Source organism: Schistocerca americana, chromosome 1 (genome assembly GCF_021461395.2).
Source record: "Schistocerca americana isolate TAMUIC-IGC-003095 chromosome 1, iqSchAmer2.1, whole genome shotgun sequence".
Lineage (NCBI taxonomy): Eukaryota > Metazoa > Arthropoda > Insecta > Orthoptera > Acrididae > Schistocerca > Schistocerca americana.
The window spans coordinates 1022814534-1022832547 of NC_060119.1; the positions used below are offsets into that span (position 1 = coordinate 1022814534).

The window sequence follows — 18014 nt, forward strand, 5'->3', positions numbered from 1 at the left end:
TGCCTCTCGAGATCCAGTAGTATCTACCTCTTTGGGAGACTGGGCGCAGGAGATGGAGATTCAGGATGCATTTAAGGACCCTGACTATACACCGATGCCATTGGCAACGTCTTCGTTTACGGCGACAGACGCCTAGGCCAGCACGACACAAACACGTCGCTTCCTATCTCTACGCCCTGAGGACGCTCCAGACCGCGGCTACTGCCCATTTGTAATACCAAGGACAGCCCCCACGACTTGATGGAACAGGCATACCGCCTCGCCACGAACGATGTCAACGGCGTTACTTCTGCTCTCAAAACCTGTATGTTGCAAGATAACGTTACGAGCTGCGGATCTGGATGTTGTTTTCCTTCAAGAAGTCCGATCAGGGCTCTGTATCGATACATACGGGTATGATGCCTACTATATGCCTTCAGATGCTGGCCGAGGAGGTAGGGCTATTCTGCTGAGGGAAGGGATTATGGCAACTCATGTATCCTATTTACCGTCAGCCCGGGGGGTCGCACTCACGGTTGGTACAGTTCGTCTTGTGAACCAGTATGCTCCTTCAGGCACCGACAGAAGGAGAGAACGTCGCACCTTTTTTGCTAAAAACATAGCACTGTTCTTCCAGGTCAATGCCGACCGCTTGGTAGTAGGCGGAGATTTCAATTGTGTGCTCAGACCATGCGACCAGACGCCGCACTATACCTTCTACCCAGCACTTAAGGCGCTTGTAAAGGACTTAGCGTATGTGTGTACTCTCACCCTCTCCCGCCAACGCGTCCGTGGCGCCTCAGTGTGGTCCTTCTTGATGAGGTAAATTGCAGACACGAAGTTGAGTCCACATGGAGCAGATACCACCGGCGATTACCCGCCTAAGGTTACACACTTCAATGGTGGTTACGGTGTGTCAAGCCCGCCTTGTGGCAAACATTAGCCAGCTGTGGACGAGATAGAGCGCTCTAGTATACCGCGACCACTGATTTCTACTACACTGCGCTCCGCGAACTGGAACTGGCTGTGCTGCCGCCGTCGCCGGAACGACAGATGGCAGAACACCACGCCAAGGCACAGTTGCTACGTATCACCGCCGTACGTCTCGCGGGTGGGCGGGTGCGGGCGAGGACAAATGATGATGTTAGAGGAGAACGACCTTCCCTCCACCATATCATTCAAGATAGGAGAAGACGTAAGAGCCAGCTCATTAGGGATGTCGAGATGGAGTATGAAACGCAAATGGACATCGTCAGAGCGTTAACGCAGTCATATACACTTGTCTACGAGCGAGAATACAACATGGATATAATAGTCATGGAAGTCCTATCCGACCTACCAGTCATCCGGAACCCGCAAGATGATACTACGCTCTTGTCGGAGATTACTTTGGAAGAATTATGCGCGGTGCTCCCAACAAAACGCCAGGCCCTGACTGACTTCCTCTTGAGTTTTACAAAAGGTTTTTTGATCACATGAGCCCAATGTGGGTCAAGATGTACACAGAACTCCTGAACCCGGATTTTCAAGCACCATCCGAATTCACTGAGGGCCTCTTCATTACGGTGCCCAAACCCGGAGGAGCCTGTCGCCCACTTGATTTTCGACCATTGACAATGCTAAACACCGACTGCATACTGTTGACACGCATCCTCCGTGGGAGACTCAGGTCTACGGTAATGGCAGCCATTCACACTGATCAAACCTGCCTCGGAGGCAACACTAATGCGTTCGCAGGTTCGAATCCTGCCTCGGGCATGGATGTGTGTGATGTACTTTGGTTAGTTAGGTTTAAGTAGATCTAAGTTTAGGGGACTGATGATCTCAGATGTTGTCCCATAGTGCTTAGAGCCGTTTGAACCATTTTTGTAACACTAATGTGTTTACCAATTTGAGTACGTATAGAGACGTGGTGGCGATAATGTAAACATGCCGTCTCCACGGCGCTCTTGTTGCGCTAGATTTTGACCACACTTTCGATCGCGTCAGACATAGTTTTCTGCGTGCAGTAATGGAACACATCGGTATCCCACGCATGACGACATCTGTTGTGCTTCGTTTGATCCATGGAGCGGTCACGATAATTATGGTAAACGGCTATTTGTCCGCCCTCGTCCGTATCGGCAGGTCCGTCAGACAGGGATGTCCTCATTCTGCCATGTTATTCGCCATTGCCCTCGAACCAGCTCTTCACGGACTGCGGAGACGCTTGGAAGGTCTTAGCTTCCGCTCTGTGACCTTTCGATGTGGCGCATACGCTGATGATGTGATGTTCTTAGCACGAACTGATGACGAAATACCAACGGCGCTTTCCTGGCTCCGACAGTGTGGGGCGGTGGCAGGCAGTGTGATCAGCCTTCGGAATCACTGTACGTGGAGGTGGGACGAAGCATGCCAGCAGAACTGGACGTATCCCTGACAAAGATCCCAACGCTCAAATGTTTAGGGATATCGCTCCGTCGACAAATAAAACGTACGGCGACCTTTACGCATCGTAAGGTCTTACGACGAGTCCGCATAGAGGCTCGCCTCAACAAATTTAGATCGTTGGGCATTTTGCAATGCGCTCAGTACGTCAATGTGTACATGACTTCTCAACTTAACCATTACGCCCACGTATTACCGGTGACAAACACGATGGCTTCCAGGATACAGGCAGTGTTTTGACACGTGGTGAACGCTGGTGAAGTTTTCAAGATGCGTTTTGTTATTCTTACTTTACTCTTCCACAAAGGAGGTGTTGGTTCCACTCACGTGAAACACACAGCGTTGGCGCTCTACCCTCGCTCAGTGCTGCGATTCTGGCTCTCACCAACAGACAGTCTTCCTGGCATCCTGATAGCAGAGGTGGCCCCACACACGCTGTGCCCACCGGTACCTCTTGGACATTTATCGCCCTCGCTATCACATATTTGGACGTTTTTCGTGGAGCACAGATGTATGTTGGGGGTTATACCGACGACGCGGAATCCGACAGCAAAGATTTATTATAGTGTTCTCCAATGCTGGAATCCGGCTAACGACACTGTCTGAAGCCACCCCACAGTTGACTGGACGCGGGTTTGGCGAACTACCCATGCGCCCTTCCTGTCCTGTTTAGTGCGTGAAGCAAAGCAAGCGCTGTATCGTGTATGAGGTACAGAGGCGAGCGAGTGTGCCGGGACTTACCCCAGTTCACTGCTAGTAGCGCCACGTCACCTTAACGCGTCTGCGCGTAGCAAAAATGGTTCATATGGCTCTGAGCACTATGGGACTCAACTACTGTGGTCACCAGTCCCCTAGAACTTAGAACTATTTAAACCTAACTAACCTAAGAACATCACACACATCCATGCCCGAGGCAGGATTAGAACCTGCGACCGTAGCAGTCGCGCGGTTCCGGACTGCGCGCCTAGAACCGCTAGACCACCGCGGCCGGTTCTGCGCGTAGCGCACAAGTATTGCACCACAATTACGTATTAAATTAAAATTCAAAATTTACGTTTAAAACTTTGTTAAAATATAGTTTCCGTAAAAATGCAATTTTAAGAGAAAAATAAATGGCGCTAAATAATAAAGCTAGAAAGCCAGAATTTGGTCAGAATGTGCCTGTGGAGCTCATAAATAAGTGGTGCAAGTTTGAAAGTTAAAAAACGAAAATTAACACCGGAATCTCCATTTTTAGGAAAAATGGAAGGCACTAAACATGGGACTTAGAAACGTAAAAAATTGGTTTACGCTTCAGTTCATCCTTACAATCGTAATTAAGATACCACATTAAGCTACCTCTTATAATTTTTGAGTAATTAAGTAAAAACCAGATTTGGAACTAAAATATACCCAATTGTAGAAGATTCGTACCTGTAATTTTAATGGTAGCCTAGAGAATTTTGGTTACAGCAGATGATAAAACCTACCAAATAATAGAGCTATATCAAAGTTTATGTTGTTGTTGTTGTTGTGGTCTTCAGTCCTGAGACTAGTTTGATGCAGCTCTCCATGCTACTCTATCCTGTGCAAGCTTCTTCATCCCCCAGTGCCTACTGCAACCTACATCCTTCTGAATCTGCTTAGTGTATTCATCTCTTGGTCTCCCTCTACGATTTTTAGCCTCCAAACTGCCCTCCGATACTAAATTGGCGATCCCTTGATGCCTCAGAACATGTCCTACCAACCGATCCCTTCTTCTGGTCAAGTTGTGCCACAATCTTCTCTTCTCCCCAATCCTTTTCAATACTTCCTCATTATTTATGTGATCTACCCATCTAATCTTCAGCATTCTTCTGTAGCACCACATTTCGAAAGCTTCTATTCTCTTCTTGTTCAAACTATTTATCGTCCATGTTTCACTTCCATACATGGCTACACTCCATACAAATACTTTCAGAAATTTCCTGACTCTTAAATCTATACTCGATGTTAACAAATTTCTCTTCTTCAGAAACGCTTTCCTTGCCATTGCCAGTCTACATTTTATATACTCTCTACTTCGACCATCATCAGTTATTTTGCTCCCTAAATAGCAAAACTCCTTTACTACTTTAAGTGTCTCATTTCCTAATCTAATTCCCTCAGCACCACCTGATTTAGTTTGACTACATTCCAGTATCCTCGTTTTGCTTTTGTTGATGTTCATCTTATATCCTCCTTTCAAGACACTGTCCATTCCGTTCAACTGCTCTTCCAAGTCCTTTGCTGTCTCTGACAAAATTACAATGTCATCGGCGAACCTCAAATTTTTTTACTTCTTCTCCATGAATTTTAATACCTACTCCGAATTTTTCTTTTGTTTCCTTTACTGCTTGCTCAATATACAGATTGAATAAAATCGGGGAGAGGGTACAACCCTGTCTTACTCCCTTCACAACAACTGCTTCCCTTTCATGTCCCTCGACTCTTATAACTGCCATCTGGTTTCTGTACAAATTGTAAATAGCCTTTCGCTCCCTGTATTTTACCCCTGCCACCTTCAGAATTTGAAAGAGAGTATTCCAGTCAACATTGTCAAAAGCTTTCTCTAAGTCTACAAATGCTAGAAACGTAGGTTTGCCTTTCCTTAATCTTTCTTCACGTGTTCCAGTATTTCTACGGAATCCAAACTGATCTTCAAAAAATGGCTCTGAGCAGTATGGGACTTAACATCTCAAGCTGATCTTCCCCGAGGTCGGCTTCTACTAGTTTTTCCATTCGTCTGTAAAGAATTCGTGTTAGTATTTTGCAGCTGTGGCTTATTAAACTGACTGTTCGGTAATTTTCACATCTGTCAACACCTGCTTTCTTTGGGATTTGAATTATTATATTCTTCTTGAAGTCTGAGGATATTTCGCCTGTCTCATACTTCTTGCTCACCAGGTGGTAGAGTTTTGTCAGGACTGGCTCTCCCAAGGCCGTCAGTAGTTCTAACGTAATGTTGTCTACTCCGGGGGCCTTGTTTCGACTCAGGTCTTTCAGTGCTCTGTCAAACTCTTCACGCAGTATCGTATCTCCCATTTCATCTTCATCTACATCCTCTTCCATTTCCATAATATTGTCCTCAAGTACATCGCCCTTGTATAGACCCTCTATATAATCCTTCCACCTTTCTGCTTTACCTTCTTTGCTTAGAACTGGGTTTCCATCTGAGCTCTTGATGTTCATACAAGTGGTTCTCTTATCTCCAAAGGTCTCTTTAATTTTCCTGTAGGCAGTATCTATCTTACCCCTAGTGAGATAAGCCTCTACATCCTTACATTTGTCCTCTAGCCATCCCTGCTTAGCCATCTTGGCCACAATAATGCGTTCACTACGCTGTTTGTAGTAGCTTACCCGCGTTCCTATTTTCCTATTCATTATTAAACCTACTTCTGCATTACCCCTATTTGATTTTGTGTTTATAACCCTGTGGTCACCTGACCAGAAGTCTTGTTCCTCCTGCCACCGAACTTCACTAATTCCCACTATATCTAACTTTAACGTATCCATTTCCCTTTTTACATTTTCTAACCTACCTGCCCGATTAAGGGATCTGACATTCCACGCTCCGATCCGTAGAACGCCAGTTTTCTTTCTCCAGATAACGACATCCTCTTGAGTAGTCCCCACCCGGAGATCCGAATGGGGGACTATTTTACCTCCGGAATATTTTACCCAAGAGGACGCCATCATCATTTAACCAAACAGTAAAGCTGCATGCCCTCGGGAAAAATTAATAACAGCCAGTACAAGTTCTAGTAAAGGTATGGTTCTGAAGTAACGATCTACTGTTAGTTCCACTATAAAAATTCTAGAAGGCAAAAATTTTATTCAAGCGAGCTGAAACTTTTTCTGGGCTTTCAAACAACTTACCTGAATACACCGAAAAATTAAGAAGTTTCTGAATTAATTAATAACTATGATTTTAAAGATTATGTCTCCGAGAAAGCGGTCGTTCTGAGGATGCTGCCGCGTGTTAAGGCAGTAGACAACAGATGTTCCCTCGGCCGTCCGCTGCGGCACCTACATAAATACAGCCCGAGAGGCAGTAAGAATGTTCACGTCTGTTAAACGTCGGATCGCGCTCTGCCTCGGATGACGTCGGAGCCGGACTGTGACAAATCATGTATTTGTAGTAAAAACGGATAGTGAACTTGCGAACACTGGACGCCGTCGTGGATTGCTTAGAATTCGCCAAAGTAACTGCCAGTGAGCCGTTCGTGATATTTACAAATACGCGTGGCAAGTGGCGACTGTTATTCCCACTTTTATAGCGAGCATTAATTCTAAACATTTATCTTCGAACATTCAGTTGAATATTATTAACCAGGGCGAAAGACAATGCGATAGGAACGTACTGTAGAGGTCGCCTCTGAACTGTTAAAAGTGCTGTTTAGAATAGAAAGATTTACTGTCGAATGCACACAGCGAATTTCAAAATGTTGTACGTGGGAGGCTCTACTCAATATGTGTGTTAACTATAACTTTGTACTTTCATTTAAAATCATAGTCCTGATCCCGCTAAGTAGAAGGAGAATAGAAACATTTCTTTCAGTGGGCTGGACCAGAACGCGGCTCAGAACTAAGGTCAGTATGTTTCCCTTCCCTTTCTGGCTGACCACAACATTAGTTGCCAGGCTCGCGTGAATAAGACATCGGACTGTACAAATAACCAACAATATACAAGCATCATTAAATAACTAAACCCGCCACCCATATGCGGTGGACGTGATATTTGGTCACTAACGAGAAATTTCCGACCCAACGAAGGCTACATGTCATTCACCGATCTGACGACCCCATGTGCCCCCGTTGCGCGTCGATAGATATGTACGAACACATACTGAACTTTGGCCCTGCACGCGAGTGCTGGAAACTGATCCGCCAGATACCGGCTTTCCTCCTACGCCACCCCTATATTTCAATAGTGCCCATGGGCCTCTTCCATCCCGACGCCGTCTATTTCCCGACGACCCGGATAAATGCGGTCAATTGGGTACAAGGAATAGCGATACACTACATGTACCGCGACGGCGAAAGAGAAGTCCTCGATTTGTGGCAATACATGATCGACAAGTTCCTGGTCTTATCAAACAGAAAGCAATACCGGAACCTTTTTGCTAACTATTTGGGGTCGTCATTCATGGACCCACCGCCCAGCTGGGCTGAGAAGAAGCTGACTTTCAGACGTGATGTTTCCACGATTCCCCTACGGTAACAGAAACAGTCTCTGACTGTGTGCAGCGGCCCCGGGCACTCCGACCGTTAACGACTGGTGATGCCCATTGTAATGACGACCGCCTCTTACTTGCCGCCCGCTTCGATAAGGTGATCCCAGCGGGCAACATGGCACTTTTTAGTTCACATTATCATCATAACTTTTGGAGTATGGCTCCCTTCTTTTTGTTGCTTATCCTATTAAAAAAACAAAAAAGTAATGGTGCGCTTCGGTAGTAGGCCGAGGGAGACTTCGTGGCCAGGCCTCAATTCGACCCCTGCCCGCCGTGCCTCCTCCAGCCTGCCACTCACTGTGCTCCTAAAAAAAAAAAAAAAAAAAGGTTACTAACTTAATAGCTTGATAACTCAATGCAGTAAATGGTTCCCTGGTTCTTGCCACACCAATTTTTCTTCCTCGTTCAATTCGGAAAAAAGATGGTACAGCACAAAAAAATTAATTATAAAAAATAACAATAATAACAAAAAATGATAAGGCGGCCGCTCGCAAAAAATTAAAAAATGGTAAGGCGAACGCTCGCGATAAGCGGGAGGTCCGGGTTCTAATCCCGGTCCGGCACAAATTTTCATTCTACAGCTGATGGTTGTCCTTATTCCCAATTGCGAATACATTTAATGTAGCCAAAATATGTTCCTCTGTTTCCTTTTGGTCACTATGCATACTTGAATAGCACATCTAGAAGTTTCTTGAACTGTTAAATCTTATTAATTGTTACGCGACTGCAGAATGGTAAGCGGATACGTAATTAATAAAGCAATTCATCAGAGTTCTTCCCTTGCTCAGTTTTGTCTGTTAATCAGCTTTCCTGAAGCGCTGTTTCACTATTTACAATGTCTTTAACGTGCTTATCAATTTCCTTGGAAATGTGTAGCGGAGGCTAAGTATTCTAAGAACAAAGTGAAGATTAGTTCGCAGAATAACTTTTTTTTTTTTAAATTTGTGTCGAATAGCTTTACTTGGTTTCTTCTTGGTAATCTAATGATGCTGCTAGTAGCCTCTCTAGCTCACCAAGGCTAAGCTTCAGTAACAGGAATGGCTATTGAAATCATCGAGGATGTTTGCTGTCTGACAAAACTTGCTCTTCCAACATGGACAGTATTTCTTCTGTACCGACAGAACACTGAAGCGCTGTAAATTTGTTTATTAGGGCTTTATATTACAAAAATGGCCCGATCTGTTGTTTTGTCATTCACAGATTAGGTCACGAAGTCATCACCAGACACACAAAACACTCAAAATATAGGTAAAATTTGTTCTTAGCTAGTTGTTCTACTCTGGCGGAACCAGTTCGTCGGCCAAACGCGAGGAGGGTATAATAAAAAATCGAGATTTTCATCCTTGTGAATTGTCTGACTAAAGAGCTGTTTGCATGATTGTTCTAGTACCTTGTCGCTTATTGCATGGTGGCACATTGCAAGTTGTAAAGTTTGCGTTCCCGTACTTCACCGTATAAAAAATTAGCACAGACAAGATTTTTACCACTGTTTCGTTCCTTCACAGTGACCGATCTCTTCAACAACCCAAAGCTGGTGGCGGACGTGCGGGAGAACTTCACGACTCTGGTGGGCCAGCACCTGCGCCTGCCGACAGAGCAGCAGAGGGCCGAAGCGGCCGCCAGGCTGCAGGACTTCTACTTCAAAGGCAAAGGCTTCAGTCTCGAGGACCCGCAAGCAGTCTATGACGTGAGCACAGAAATTACTGCAATTACTTGAAAGGATGTTATGATTATCCAACATGGTTGCTCTAAGGTCGGTGAAGTTTGGAGCCAAACAAGTGAGCGATTATAAAGCAACAGAAAAAGAGAATCTGAACCATGGTATCTCACTGAAAACGCATTTTTTACTGTTCGAGTAAACATTAATTAGCCTACATAGACCGGGAATACTGCTTAAAGGTGCCATTGTACCTATCCGCCTTGCGCCTAGACGCCATGCCCCACACGCAAGTAGAGGCACGCTTGTTGTTTGACGCCTCTTTCGGGACAAGTGGATTCCATTCACAAATGCAAAGAACCGTGAAAGCTATTCCAATGGTTAAGGTGTCCACTACTAGCAGCACATGTTGCTGCCATAGGTACACTCATACTCATAAATTAAGGATAATTTCAGAACGTGGTGCCACACAACGTGGCACTACACAAAACTGGCGCTAATAGCAGAGACACATACGGAACACACACGACACAGATCTGAAAGTATACGGTATTGGTGATAAGTTAAGAAAACCGTCCCGAAACACATGTGCTACAAAACGCCACTGTTTCCTGCGCATGTACCCCGACATCAATGTGGGATATGATCACTATGCAGACGTACACAGGTCACACAACGGGTTGACATACTCTGGATCAGGTGGTCGAGCAGCTGCTGGGGTACAGCCTCCCATTCTTACACCAGTGCCTGTCGGAGCTCCTGAAGTGTCGTAGGGGTTTGAAGACGTGCAGCGATACGTCGACCGAGAGCATCCCAGACGTACTGGATGGGGTTTATGTCTGGAGAACAGGCAGGCCACTCCATTCGCCTGATATCTTCTGTTTCAAGGTACTCCTCCACGATGGCAGCTCGGTGGGGCCGTGCGTTATCATCCATCAGGAGGAAGATGGGACCCACTGCACCCCTGAAAAGGCGGACATACTGGTGCAAAATGACGTCCCGGTACACCTGACCTGTTACAGTTCCTCTGTCAGACATGCAGGGGTGTACGTGCACCAATCATAGTCCCACCACACACCATCATACCACGACCTCCATACAGGTCCCTTTCAAGGACGTTAAGGGGTTGGTATCTGGATCCTGATTCATGCCAGATGAACACCCGGCGAGAATCACTGTTCAGACTATACCTGGACTCGTCCGTGAACATAACCTGGGACGACTGTTCCAATGACCACGTACTGTGTTCTTGGCACTAGGCTTTACGGGCTCTCCTGTGACCAGGGGTCAGTGGAATTCACCTTGCATGTCTCCGGGCGAATAAACCATGTCTGTTCAGTCGTCTGTAGACTGTGTGTCTGGAGACAACTGTTCCAGTGCTTGCGGTAAGGTCCCGAGCAAGGCTACCTGTAGTACTCCGTGACCGTCTGCGGGCACTGATGGTGAGATATCGGTCTTCTTGTGGTGTTGTACACTGTGGACGTCCTGTACTGTAGCGCCTGGACACGTTTTCTGTCTGCTAGAATCGTTGCCATAATCTTGACATCACATTTTGTGACACACGGACCTGCTACGACCTGCTGTGTTTGACTAGCCTCCAGTCGCCCTAGTATTCTACCCCTCATAACGTCATCAATATGTGTTCTTTGAGCCATTTTCAACACACAGTCACATTAGCACGTCTGAAAACGTCTGCACACTTTCTCGCTGCACCGTACTCTGACATGCACCAACACACCTCTGCGTATGTGGACTGCTGCCAGCCACCGTGCGACGACCGCAGGTCAAATGCACCGCATGGTCATACCCCTAGGTGATTTAAACCCGCAAACCGCCCATCAGAGCATTGTTTCACCATTAGCATTAACCTTAATTTATGAGCAGAGTGTATATTTTGAGACAAAGACCAAACTGAAGGAAGAAGCCCGAGTATTTAGATAGTTAATACCTTTTGTTTAATGTACGTATGAGCACAGTGGAAGAGCTACATGTGACAAGACGTATTCTATTTAATAACTGTACTCGTTATTTTCAAGTAACGTTTCACCGGCTTGAGCCATTGATAGCGATGAAAATTAGAAAACAAGGAGACGCTATACTAGTAAGTTAGCTCTTACACTTCGTATCCTTGCTACTGTGGGCACTTGTCCTAGTTTGAAGTTCCAGTTCATGGTATCTATTGCATCGAAATCTAGCGTCAGGGTCTAGTCAAGCCTCTGAAAAACTACACAAAAGTAGGTTGATGACAGCATTTGTTCTCTTAAAAACACGATTATTTGATGCCTAACGTTTGTATGCAGTAGTCTACGAATATGCAAATATGTATTTATTTCTTAACATGCAACAGTGTAGAAAATTAAGTGCTAAAACGGCAACTCATTTAAATTTACATATAAGTCGGTCAAATCGCATTAACGTTTTGGTGTGTGTGTGTGTGTGTGTGTGTGTGTGTGTGTGTGTGTGTGTGTGTGTGTGTGTGTGCGTGTGCGTTTGCGTGTGTGTGTGCGTGTGCGGGTGTGTGTGCGCACGCCACTGTTGGGAGTGGGATTTGTTGGAGGAGAGGTTGTGCGGCAACATGTGGTTCTGTAGTATCCAGAGGAAGCAACTATGTCAGTTATAACTACAATTTCAGTGTTCTTATATTTGCTCTAGTCGACGCAAACAATTTTTGAAACAAAGTGGCTCTTAAAGAAACTAGGGCGGCTTCGGCACATCATGAACCCCAGAATCTCCCTATCTTCAACATGTATTGGTCGGCAGTACGCACGAAGGCTTTTTATTTTGTTCAGGTTCGCCTTTATCATTTTCAGTTCGTTCTCATGTGTGAGGAAATGTAGACTGTCATTTTCTTTCACGTTGCCTTTGTAATCTGCAGGTGGTTAAGTAGAAAAAGTGATGGATTCTCTTATATTCTTTGTTAACTACAAGTGCCGTTCCTATTATAGTTATGTCTGAACTACTCTTTACCGCAGGATTTCTGTTATAGATTTCTGTTATCTATTTCGTTTTCGTTTAGGTATACGGTCTCTTGTAAAGCTAGCATGAAAATGTTTCTCTCTTTGAAAACATTGGTCAGTGGCTTTAATTTACCTGTGTTTAGGAGCGTGCTGATGTTCAGGATTCCTATCAAATGTATTGGTTTCGGACGTATCTTCTGTGTTGATAAACTGGAGAACGCCGACTCTTCCCTGCAAGATGTTCCAGGCTCTCCAGAATCAATGGCCTGGTTGCGCCACTCATGGAGGTGGAAGATTTTCTTTTCCGGTTACCTCTTGGAGTAGTCTTTACCGAAAGTGTTTCCATCATGCCATAAGTTGAAGACAGTTGAGAGAATGGGCATATTGCACTCCTCTGATTTAACACTGAGGTTGTTAGCCTCAGAGTTAATTTTACGCTGCCCCTAATAGGAAAAACAGATGTTGCGCGGTTTTTACTTCAGAGTTTTGCGTCTCCTGAGCGTTTGTACTATTCCTAAAAGGAGGGGTTGTTTTATCCAACAGCTCAGCCGTTCCGACGATCATCACCTCCGCCCTCACTGCCACTGAAGTCTTCGCCGTAGCCCAGACATGGGCCACCAGGTAGTATGAATGAAAACCACCTTAGCTGTATTGTTACACATTTACTGTGTTACACGTGGTTTTATTCGTTGACGATCTTGAGGCTGCCGATTTGTGCTAAAGTCGTGATACAAATTGTCTGGTTGTTTCTTGGCTGTAGCACAATACGGCAACTGGAAGATGTTCAACCAAAGAAATCGAATGTAACACAATAAATTTATAATAATATAGCCGATATGGTTTTCATTAATCATTAACATTAGTGTCAACTGTAGTGGTCAACATGAATGAGATAGCCGGCCGGAGTGGCCGAACGATTCTAGGCGCTACAGTCTGGAATCGCGCGACCGCTACGGTCGCAGGTTCGAATCCTGCCACGGGCATGGATGTGTGTGATGTCCTTAGGTTAGTAAGTTTAAGTAGTTCTAAGTTATAGGGGACTGATGACCTCAGATGTTAAGTCCTGTTGAGTCCCATAGTGCTCACCATGAACGATATTATTTGCTCACAAAGTACTATAAACCAGGGCAAGGGAACCATTGTTTTATAACGAGGTGTCACTCCCCCCACTCCCCCTTCATCAACTGGTCTTGGGGCCAGTTACGGAGGAGTTGTATGTACATGTCATTGCCAATTGCCAATAATTTCTAATCGTTTCACTATTTACACTTACAATTAGATACCCATTCTTTTCGTGAATTCTAGACTGATCTAAACGAACATTGTCTATTTAAACTATCAAATGAAATAAAAATGCTCTTGCAATCAAAGATTGGCATAAATATTGCTACATTATTTTGTCTTTCACCTACGTGTCGAGGTAGAATCAGCAATGCTCAACGGCATCACAATGGAGCAGGTAATGAATCACTGCGTCAAAGACACTTAACGTGTATCTACAGGACTTGTAGCTTGTAACTGACAAAATAGTGTCATGATGATCTCCCCATTGCCACCTGCACCACATCTAAATTTATCCAGCTGCCTTACACCGAAATAGCTAAGAGATTATCTTTTAGTGTCAGTTCTACCCGCTCAGCCTTTGCTTGTAATCCTGCTAACATGTCATGGTTTACCTCGTCCCTATTTGACAAACAATTCAACCATTTCAAGTACTGAGCTATCCTAGCCTGAAACCATTTTAGCTATGAGTGGGAGCATGCCTCATCCGACGAAAATTTGGTAACATTTCGATACCAATCAAAGCTGACTGAATAGGAGCAGATCCTCTACTCACATCCTTCTACTGCCTGATCCACCACTATCTCGCGAAGCTGCTGGTCAGCTCAAATGGCTGCCGACAAATGACAGCCTCTTAGGCCAAGTCGTCCTTCCTGAACCGGTTCATATCAGTAACGTCCCTAGCCACCATTCCAACAGCACGATAACAAAAGGGTGCAAGGACACAGCACTTACCTACTAACACCATGCCGACACAGCACACAACCACATTCTGCTACCGACTGCAGTGCAAAAAGTGGTGGGAGTGGAAATAGGCTGGGGGCTGTGTGAATGTAAGTGCATAAAAAAACTTAAATATATTTATTAACCAAATTCAACAACTGTGAGTGCATATACAAGATGACACGAGTAAGGTATTCAGTGCTCAGTATACCAAACTGTACAAATTAATATCTAATACAGTAGACACACAATAAAACAATCTGCCCCTTTGTATTTCATCACCTTTATAACAAAGGATACAATATTATACCAAAAGGAACTACACAACAGTAAAAGAAGAACAAGAAAACAACACAATAATAAATCTTAACCCAGAACACCAAAGACTAAAATATACCCAACCAAAGGGGACACACTAACCAATAAGAAACCACTTCTGGGCACAATCAATGAGAATAACAGAACAGTGAACGCCAGCAGCAAGGAGAGATTACAATTTCATTGAACACAACAACAATAACATAAAATCTTCCTGTCTTAATACACTAGGCGCACAGCAGTCCCACTGTAGCTGGAAATTGCGAACTATTGGTATTTTAATTTGTCCAACTAACGCTGTAGAACACTCCACTGATCACAAGCAGTAAATTTTCTGTTAACTCTGACAGCTGGAAACATACTGCAGCTTACAACACTGTACTCCTGGTCACTCTGTGTTCCTGCGTCCTTGAAGCCTGGTACCATCCACTGCTCCAGACCAGAGTGATGTGTATGCAAGTTCACCAAACTGCGTCATTACTTTGCTTTACGAGTTCCTGTTTCGCTACATGAAGCCGGCTGTTCTCCAGAGAAGACTGGCAGTTTTCCAACTGCCTCTGCTCTGCGGTGGCTCCCTCTGATGACGACAGCGGCCACCCCATCCTCTGTCTACTCAGGGACGCTATCAGCGTCCAGAAGACCCTAGACCAGCTATGCTGGGACACAAACAAGCTCGGACGGCACGCCACACATGGACGCTTTCATTTTTTATTTACTTACACTAATGGCCATTAAAATTGATACACTACGAAGATGAAGTGCTACAGACGCGAAATTTAACCTACAGGAAGAAGATGCTGTGATATGCAAATGATTAGCTTTTCAGAGCATTCACACAAGGTTGGCGCCGGTGGCGACACCTACAACGTGCTGACATGAGGAAAGTTTCCAACCGATTTCTCATACACAAACAGCAGTTGACCGGCGTTGCCTGATGAAACGTTGTTGTGATGCCTCGTGTAAGGAGGAGAAATGCGTACCATCACGTTTCCGACTTTGATAAAGGTCGGATTGTAGCATATCGCGATTGCAGTTTATCGCATGGCTACATTGCTGCTCGCGTTGGTCGAGATCCAATGACTGTTAGCAGAATATGGAATCGGTGGCTTCAGGAGGGTAATACGGAACGCCGTGCTGGATCCCAAAGACCTCGTATCACTAGCAGTCGAGATGACAGGCATCTTATCCGCATGGCTGTAACGGATGGTGCAGCCACGTCTCGATCCCTGAGTCAACAGATGGGAACGTTTGCAAGATATCAACCATCTGCACGAACAGTTCGACGACGTTTGCAGCAGCATGGACTATTAGCTCGGAGACCATGTCTGCGGTAACCCTTGACGCTGCATCACAGACAGGAGCGCCTGCGATGGTGTACTCAACGACGAAACGAAAATAAACTAGGTGCACGAATGGCAAAACGTCATTTTTTCGGATGAATCCAGGTTCTGTTTACAGCATCATGATGGTCGCATACGTGTTTGGCGACATCGCAGTGACCACACATTGGAAGCGTGTATTCGTCATCGCCATACTGGCGTATCACCAGGCGTGATGGTGTGGGGTGCCATTGGTTACACGTCTCGGCCACCTCTTGTTCGCATTGATGACACTTTGAACAGGGAATGTTACATTTCAGATGTGTTATGACTCGTGGCTCTACCCTTCATTCCATCCCTGCGAAACCATACATTTCAGCAGGATAATGCACGACCGCATGTTGCAGGTCCTGTGCGGGCTTTTCTGGATACAGAAAATGTTCGACTGCTGCCCTGGCCAGCACATTCTCCAGATCTCTCACCAACTGAAAACCCTTGGTCAATGGTGGCCGAGCAACTGGCTCGTCACAATACACCAGTCACTAGTCTTGATGAACTGTGGTATCATGTTGAAGCAGCATGGGCAGCTGTACCTGTACACCCCATCCAAGCTCTGTTTGACTCAATGCCCAGGCGTATCAAGGCCGTTATTACGGCCAGAGGTGGCTGTTCTGGCTACTGATTTCTCAGAATCTATGCACCCAAATTTCGTGAAAATGTAATCACATGCCAGTTCTAGTATAATATATTTGTCCAATGAATAACCGTTTACCATCCGCATTTCTTCTTGGTGTAGCAATTTTAATGGCCAGGAGTGTACTTTTTTTTGAGTCATCAGTCTTCTGACTTGTTAGTTGCGGCTCGCAACGTATTTCTCTCAGGAGCTAGTCTCTTCATCTCAAGAGTAGCAAAAAAATGGCTCTGAGCACTATGGGACTTAACTTCTGAGGTCATCAGTCCCCTAGAACTTAGAACTAGTTAAACCTAACTAACCTAAGGACATCACACACATCCATGCCCGAGGCAGGATTTGAACCTGCGACCGTAGCGGTCTCGCGGTTCCAGACTGTAGCACCTATAACCGCACGGCTACCCAGGCAGGCTCAAGAGCAGCAGTTCCAACCAACGTCCTCATTTATTTGCTGGACGTATCCCGGTCTCTATCTTCCTCTACAGCTTTTAGCCTCTACAGCTCCCTCTAGTACCATGGACGTTATTCCCTGGTGTCCTATTATCCTATCTCTTCCTCTTGTCAGTGTTTTCCATATATTCCTTTCCTCACTGCGGAGAACCTCCTCATTCTCTACCTTGTCAAGGTTATTCTATGGTGCCACACCTCAGATGCTTCTATTCTGTTCAGGTTTTCCACAATCCAGGTCTCACTGCTATACAATTCTGTGCTACTCTCAAAAATTTCTGCCTGAAATTAAGTCATATGTTTGATAATAGCAGATTTTCTTGGTGACCAGGAGTGCTCTTCATGCCAGTGGTAATCTCCTTTTTTATGTTATCGTTGCTCCGACTGTCATGTGTGATTCTACGCCTAGGTAGAAGAATTCCTTAAATTCGTCTAGTTCGTGATCAACAATCCTGTTGTTAATTTTCTAGCTGTTCTGATTTCTGCTACTTTTCATTACTTCCGTCGTTCTTTGATTTACTGTCAATCCATATTCTGTACTCATTACACTGTTCATTCCATTCAGCAGATCCTGTAATTCTTTTTCGCTTTTTTCCCTGAGTATAGCAATAACTTCAGCGAATCTTAGCATTCACGTCCTTTACCGTGAATTTTAATGCCGCTCTTGAACTTTTCTTTTATTTCAGCCATTGTTTCTTCGACGGATAGATTGAACAGCATGGGCGAAAGACTGCATCCCTGTCTTACACCCTATTTAATCCGAGCATTTTTCCTTGGTCTTCCACTCGTACTTTCGTTCTTGGTTCTTGTACATATTGCATATTACCGTCTTCCCCTATACCATACCCCCACTTTTCTCAGAATTGCAAACATCTTGCTCCACCTTACATTGTCGAACACTTTTTCCAGGTCGACATATCCTATGAAGTGTCTTGATTTTTCTTCAGTCTTGCTTCCGTTATCAACCGCAACTGCCTCTCT

At 45.0% G+C, this 18014-nt stretch overlaps 1 protein-coding gene across 1 annotated transcript in view; it reads left to right on the top strand.

The window, feature by feature from the left end:
- Nucleotides 1–18014, top strand: part of LOC124596024 (acetylcholinesterase-like) — a 97193-nt gene that overhangs the window by 66312 nt on the left and 12867 nt on the right. The window contains exon 7 of the mRNA XM_047134986.1: nucleotides 9146–9327. Within this exon, the coding sequence (XP_046990942.1) occupies nucleotides 9146–9327 (182 nt within the window). The remainder of the gene's footprint in view (nucleotides 1–9145; nucleotides 9328–18014) is intronic.